The 7,708-nt window shown below is 36.4% G+C and overlaps 1 protein-coding gene across 1 annotated transcript; it reads right to left on the bottom strand.

The window, feature by feature from the left end:
• Positions 1-3,456: 3,456 nt before the first annotated feature.
• Positions 3,457-5,912, bottom strand: LOC103404425 (glucan endo-1,3-beta-D-glucosidase-like). Its single transcript, XM_008343333.4, has one exon. It carries the CDS (start codon positions 5,698-5,700, stop codon positions 3,616-3,618), a length of 2,085 nt encoding a protein of 694 aa, XP_008341555.3. The 5' UTR covers positions 5,701-5,912; the 3' UTR covers positions 3,457-3,615.
• Positions 5,913-7,708: the final 1,796 nt, after the last annotated feature.

Genomic DNA, 7,708 nt, shown 5'->3' with positions numbered 1-7,708 from the left:
AATTGTTTTTTTTGTTCTAGAAGCACTTTAAGTGTTTTTTAAAAGAAGTACCAAATATGTGCTTATTGCATAAAGCACTTAAAATATTTTTTCAAGATTCACTTGGATTTTTATTAAGAATTAGTTTTAAAAACGTTTTCCTCAAAAGTCTTTCAGTCGTTTTAAAAACACTTCTAAATGAGCCCTAAGAGTTTATTAACGCAATTTATTCATTAATCTCTTGGCTTTAAGCAATGATATGCAAGATAATATTGAATAAGATAACTTTCCATGACCCATGATCCTCAAGTCTTGACTGTATGTCTTACAAAAGATACCCGTGACGACACCCAAAGATTTTGGCTTTTGTCTGCAAATCATGACTACCATGCAATAAAGTAATATCATCCTCATTCGTAAAGTATTAGTTGCTAAAGTTTTTAGATTTGGATTAAACTCTCTGTCATCAATAAGAAGCAAAATTGGAAATGTTACTTTTGACTACATGTGGCATGTACCTACCAAGCAAATTGAGAAAAAACATCATTGACATTCGCTCCGCAATGTAACGAGGGTATATCCCTTCTTCCTATCTCACTCCTTACGTGATTTAATCCAGTGACGAGCAAGATGGAGTGAAGGGAATGTATGCACACAAGTATTAGCTATCCGAGAAGCGAAGCGGCAGGAGATGTTGACTACCGGGTCCCTGTAAGAGAGAAGAATGGCATATATTAAAATTTTAGAACCGTGTGAGAGGCAGGCTACGAAAGCAATGACACAACCAGTTGGTTCCCTAAGGATATCTGCCTTTTTTATGTCAGCCATTTGTATTGTTTTGGGAAAGGTACCTACTAAAAGATATTGCATAACTAGATAAATAAATTATTACCAATACCAATCAATTTTAACATAAATAAATAAATAAAGAAGAAAAACTTTCATAAGACGGGATATTACTGCGCCGGTATAAACATAAAAAGGCTGCAAACTTTTGGTTCCAATCAAAAGTAAATAAATGATCGCACATACCAATCAATTTCTGATCAAAATAAAAGATGGAGAACTTCCATACCAATCAATTTCTGATCAAAATAAAAAATGAGGTACTTCCATACCACAGAATGTAATTGTGGAGATACCATGATAATCATGTTGAATTATAAACTTGTCTTGGGCCCAAGTTATCAAACACAAATAAATGGTCCAGCCTATGGAACCTTCTATCGTTAGGTAAGATTGGCCACTGCATCAATGGAGGATTAGTAATCCCACTTCTAATTGGAAGTTAGGCTTGCATCCATGGAGGATGAGTGGTCACTATGTCTTGTGTTTAGTAGATTTTCCTCTTGTATAAATACCCCCTCCCCATAAGGTTTAATCACATCAAATCAAATAAGAAGAAGCAACAATAGCTTCAAATAGTGTAGGCAGTGTTTTTTTTTTTTTTCATTTTATTTTATTAATCATAATATATATATATATATATATATATATATATATATATTAATTAAATTTGGCCGCAAAATCCACCTCACTCTAGCATTATTATCATAGGAAGTGACTTTGAGGATAATTTATTGATAAACAAGAAAAATACAACATGTCAAGGAGGACATAAGGCCAAACCCTAATCATTAAAGAAATTATGAAAACAAGTCAAAACCTCTTTAGCAAAACCTGTAACAAGGAAGCTTAGAAAGGTTATGAGAATAAGCAGTTGCAACACAAGGAGGGCATGAATTCCACCAATGAACACCGGGGTGATCAACACCATAATTGACCAAACAATCAGCAACTTGATTACCCTACTTAAAAATATGAGAAATCTGAACCTGCATGGAGGATAATAAAATTTGACAGTTATGCCAACTAACCAAAAGTCTCCATGAAGGCGAAGTTGAAGAAAGAAGGTGAACAACCAAAGAGGAGTCACATTCAATCCATAATGAATGCCAACTTTGGTCCCAAGCTAAAGATATACAATGGATAACATCGCATAGTTCGGCATTTAAAGAAGAGGTCAAACCAATTAAACCCGCAAAACAACCAAGAAAATGACTTGTAAAAATACGAAAGATACCACCAAATGCAGCCACACCAGAGGAACCTCTTGTAGCACTATTAGTATTTACTTTGATCCAAGATTGAGAAGACGGGCGCCACAACACCTCAATAATTTTTGGAGCCTTAGCAGGATATCCATGAACACCCTTGGTCATATTTTGAGTATTTTCTAGTATTAGTTGTAATATTTTGAGTGTTCCTTCTTTCTCTTGCCTAAATGGAAGTTGGGTTTGCATCAAGAGAGGATATGTAATCCCGCTTCTAAGTGGAAGTTAGGTTTGCATCCATGGAGGATGAGTAATCACAATGTTTGGCGACCTTTACTGAAAGATCACCCTTATTGAGCTCATACACACCAACCTTTTCCTTCGACACGGAACCAGAAACATTCGCAATCGCAGTAGCGGCTAGAACGATGAAACAAGTAGAACATATGTGTTGGAGATTTTGTTGAATAAAATGTTCATATCAGATAAGATCAGAGGAAGAGTAGAAGTGTAACAGATGGGGTATGAACACAAAACAATTCAGAGAAAAGACGGCATTATGTACATTATGGTTAAGCTCTTATGGTTGTATGGCCGGTTGTGTTGACTTGGCAACCCTACAAACAATGTGAGAAGATTCTTCATAATAAGACAGATTAAGAGTTTAATAACGCAATTTATTCATTAATCGCTCGGGTTTAAGCAATGATGTGCAAGATAATATCGAATAAGGATGACTTCCCATTACCTGTGATCCTCAAGTCTTGACTGTTTATGTCATATAAAGACAGCCGTGACACCCTAAATTTTTTGGTTTTTGTCTGCAAATCATGATTACGATGCAATAAAATAAGCATCATCCTCATTAGTAAAACATTAGGTGCTAAGGCTTTTAGATTTGAAAAGTACTCTAACCAGATGTGACATGGACCCACCAAGCAAGTTGAGAAAAATCATCGTTGGGACATTCACGCTGAGAGATTCTTACATGTAACAACGATACATTTATTCTTTTTATCTTACTCGTTACGTGGCCTGATACCGTGACGAGGGAAATCAAAAGAAGGGCAGAACACAAGTATTTGCCAATTGCCATCCAAGAAGCAAAGCAGCCGGAGATGTTGACTATTGGGCCCTCTAATTGCAAGCATGGGCTGATAAGAGAAAAGAATGGCACATATTAAAAGTTCAAAACTGAGTGACAGGCAGGCTACCAAAACAAACTGACAACCAGTTGATTCCCATACGGATATTCCTTCCTTTTTCGTGTAGCCGTTTGTGTTGCTTTGCGAAAGGTAGCAATCCAATTGTGGTACCTACTAAACGATAATGCATAACTAGATAAATAAAATATCACCAATACCAATCAATTTTAGAAAAATAAATAAATAAATAAAGAAGAAGAACTTTCATACAAGAATAGTTTTATTAAAGCAATTTTATTAATATTAAAGGAAGAAAGAAGAGTTCGAAACTATTACAATAATTCAGACAAATGTGAGTTTCGAATCTAAGACGTATGAATAGAAACCTAACGCTCTGTCCGTTAAGATATTTGACCACATGCACATGCAAGAAAAAATTAACCCACAGAAGTTGATCTACTGTGAATCCACCATAACAGATTACTAAGGGAGTTTCCATCGTCGAAATCTTTCAAGCTTCTAATCTTCTCCAAAGCGCGTTCTTTGTCGTACATCCCTTGTAATGCATACCCAAATCCTTTCCATCTGTCCGTGACTCCCTTCCTCCTGAACGCCGGTAATGCCCAGTTCACTAGCTCACTAGCAAACCCCTCATCAGAGAACAGTACCTCAGTAACTGGCAAAATAGGCAGCATTTGGATTCCAAGTCTGGCTTCTTTTGCCTTTGCAGTCGCAAACCAAAGCTTGCTGTCTCTCTTGATGGCCCATAAAATTCCCACAACCCGATTTTTCTTCGCGAAACCTTTCTTGTAAATTTGATTCTTTCCTCCCTCTCTCACATGCCACCACATTTGAGCTGCCTGAATTTCTAATGCAGCAAGCAGCGAACCGGTGGCCTCAAGTTGCGCATCTTTATAAACTTTCCCCATTAGAGCAGCTGCATAGTAGGCATTAACTGCCTCACTCGTGCTCTCTTGATTCCTCCCGTCTGGGAATTCTGTCAACCCTCCCGCCCACGAGTGCATTTTATAAAGATCAAAGCATCTCAGACGAGCGTAATTTGGATTCGATTGCTTGCCCTTGTTCAGAAAATCCTCCACGAGCGAGTATGCTTGAGGCTTGTACTTCTCTCCCCATATAGGATCAATCTTTGCTAACACGGAAATCCCATATATAAAGTACCCCAGATGAAAATGGTGATCGTTATAAATACCAAACCCGAAATCAGCAGTTGGATCAGTTCTGGAGGATTTGGTAATAATTCCACCCCATGTTTTGTCATACAAAAATCCGTTGCCGCTAAAAGCACCGTCCAACCACGGCTCAATTTTATCGCTCAAGTATGTCCTAATCGCAGGGATCACATCAGAACAAGCTACCTCCTCGGCAATCAGAGCCAGCCTCGCCGCTCTAGCAACTAATTTCCCGTAATAGTATGAAGATTTGGTACTTGATTCTGTTGAACTAAGGGCGTCAACATCTCGACGAATAGCAGATTTGATCTCAGAAATCGCATCCTTTTTTACACCTCCAACGGAATTCCAAGTGACTGGAATAGGCTTCGGTGCTAACAGCCACAAATCACCAACAATGCCAACCAAATCACCGTCGATGCTTTTGTACTTAAAATTTTGCAAAACAGTAGCATTGGACAGAAGCTTGAGATGGAGAGGATGAGCTAGCACAAGCAAATCTCCACCTTTCTTTTCAAATTTGTACGACAAAGTATTTGAGTTTTCGAGCACAGCTGCACCAGAAATCGGGTAACAAGAACTGAAGTGGTCGAGAACTTTCTCAGATTTAGGATCAGGATCCGGCACTACAGCAACACGAATAATCCCAGAAATTTTTTTTAAAGATAACGTGGATGAGTCGCTGTCAATTAATTCAGTTGGGGAGGATGTGTATACTAGCCATGTCTGATAATTGTCGAGCTTGACGATGAACTTGGTGTTTGAGCCACTCGCTGAGGATGCCGAGACAATCTTATGATTGGTCGATAAAGAAACCGACGTGGGGCGATAAACAAAGCAGGTGAGAAAGGGGGTTCCCCGAACCAGGTAGAAGCGGAGGTTGGAGGAGGGAAAGTCCAATGTCACACTCAAATCGTTGAAGTCGGAGACTACATGGTGGCCGTTCTTGTTTGAATTGGACGCGAAGATGGTGAGGTCAGCTTCGAACGGGGTTGTGGATACGGCAGTAGAGTTGTAGGAGAAAGACGGGTAAGCGAGAGATAGGGAAGAGTTGGCTGATCTGATGGTGTAGGGGTGGATGTATTCAGGTTGGTCGCCATTATTGAGGACAAAGTTTTGGAAGAAGGAGTTGGTGGGGAGCGGGGATGAGAGGAGGTTCGGGGCGAAGAAGGTGGAAGGGTCGGGGAGGATGGTGGACTGAGCTTCCGGGAAGAGAAATGGGGCGGGGGTAGCCAGCGGAATCAACGCCGAAAAACAGAGTGCGCAGACGACGAGAGCAAGAGAAGAAAGCATGTTGATTTTCATGTTTGTTTTTGCATATTCATTCATGAGAAATTGCACAAGGTTTGGTAAACATCTTAAATTGCATATTCATTCATGAAAAATTGCACAAGACTATCTGACTATGTACCAGTTTGGTAGTGCTGAAATTTTGAGAAAAAAGCTGCTGCTATTTAGTGTTTGGTAAACTTCTTAGATCAGTTTTTTTCACAATTGTGGGTGAAAAAAGTCAGAAAACTCAACCAGCAAAAGACAGCTTCAGAAAACTAGCCTTTTTTTTTCTTTTTTTTTTTTAATCTCAAAACACAGGTGCACATCAAAACACAGATCCTCTCCGGATCTGTGCAACCAGAGCCCGGGAATCAATGGATCTGTACCATTGAAATTTGATTCAACGGTTACAAACACAGAACCGTTCTAAAAATTATAATAATTATAGTCGTTGAATCAAATTTCAATAATTCGAATTTATTGATCTTCGAGCTCCAATTGCACAGATCCGGAGAGGATCTGTGTTCCTTAATAAACTTCATTTTTCCATCACTTAGACGGTTAGACCATCATCAACTCTTAGAATAAGTCTCAAAATTTGACTTCTAAACCCACCCAATTTCACTCCAACTCTTGGTCAAAAATTTGGTTTTGGGTTAAAACTCAAAATTGGACCAAATACCGGCCATCTTTTGAGTTTTAAACCCACTAGTTCGACTGAATGCGCCTAGCACTGACCACCCACAAGCTTTTTCACGCGAATCTCACTCCCCCTATTTTTAAATAGAAAACTTCATTTTAATCCTTAAAAAATATGAGTTTTAGATTTTAACCTTGTGTAAGATTAAAATCCAATTTTAGTCCCTAGTACATTTAATCATATCATTTATTAGTTATATTTTGATGTTTTATTTATTTATTTATTTTTATTTTAATGTATCAATTACATTTAAATTTAATTTTTATTTCATTCCTCATAATATATTTTAATGTCTACATTTAGGTAACTAATTCTTTTATAATATATATTCCGATAACAATTTTGTATGTTATTCATTTAGGTACATTAATATATTTGAATATTTCGGTATATCTATTGGTACACACATATAGTTACATTGATCAATATAATGCATTTCGTTACGTACATTTTGGTACACATATTTGAGTTGACTTTTAGGTACATTAATTCAATATATTATATTTCGGTAAATACATTTAGGTACCTACATTTTGGTACATACATTTCGGTATTGATATTTAGGTACATACATTTCGGTATTGACATTTATGTACATACATTTCGGTACGTACATTTTGGTACATACATTTTGGTATTGACATTTAGGTACATTAATTCAATAATACATTTCGGTACATACATTTAGGTTAATTATAATATATTTCGGTACAATCATGTAGGTACAAATATTTCGGTACAAAAAAAGTCAATTCTATATATTTCGGCATAGTTATTTCTGTACACTTATATATTTATATATTTTTGTATCACAAATGTCTTTTAATATTTTCTCATTTACGTTCATTTATAATTAAAAAACTAAATATGTGCATATTAATAAAATTAAAATTCAATATGGAGGGATTAAATAAAAATACACATTAAATAACAAAAATTGAATGTAAATTTTGATAAAAGCACTATTCAAGGGATTAAATTAAATATTTAATCTAGCACCAGGTTTTTTTTAAATTTTAATCTTTTGTAAGGACTAATGTTCAAAAACCCCATTTTTAAAAGTAAACATGCTGGGTCCTATGCACGTGGGCATGTCTCCAAAACATAAAGGACTTGTTGGCAAAAGATATGAACCCAAAAGCTCATTGGCTAATTCAACGGTCCAGGTTCAACTTTAATTTTTTCTTTTAGTTTTATATTTATAAATTCTTTTAATCTCATGGCTTAGATATAAAACGATAAAAAATAAAAAACAAACTAAGGATCCAAATTAAATCCAACAGCTATAAAAAAAATATTTAACTCAAAATTTCACCAAAAAACTCTATAAATACCTATGATTTGTTCAAACCTCCACACAAAATT

Source organism: Malus domestica, chromosome 17, assembly GCF_042453785.1.
Source record: "Malus domestica chromosome 17, GDT2T_hap1".
NCBI classification, from domain to species: Eukaryota; Viridiplantae; Streptophyta; class Magnoliopsida; order Rosales; family Rosaceae; genus Malus; species Malus domestica.
This window is presented reverse-complemented; position numbering and strand designations above follow the sequence as displayed.

Coding starts and splice junctions, on each gene's coding strand:
- LOC103404425 (XM_008343333.4), bottom strand. CDS start 5,700: ATGAATGAATATGCAAAAACAAACATGAAAATCAACATGCTTTCTTCT.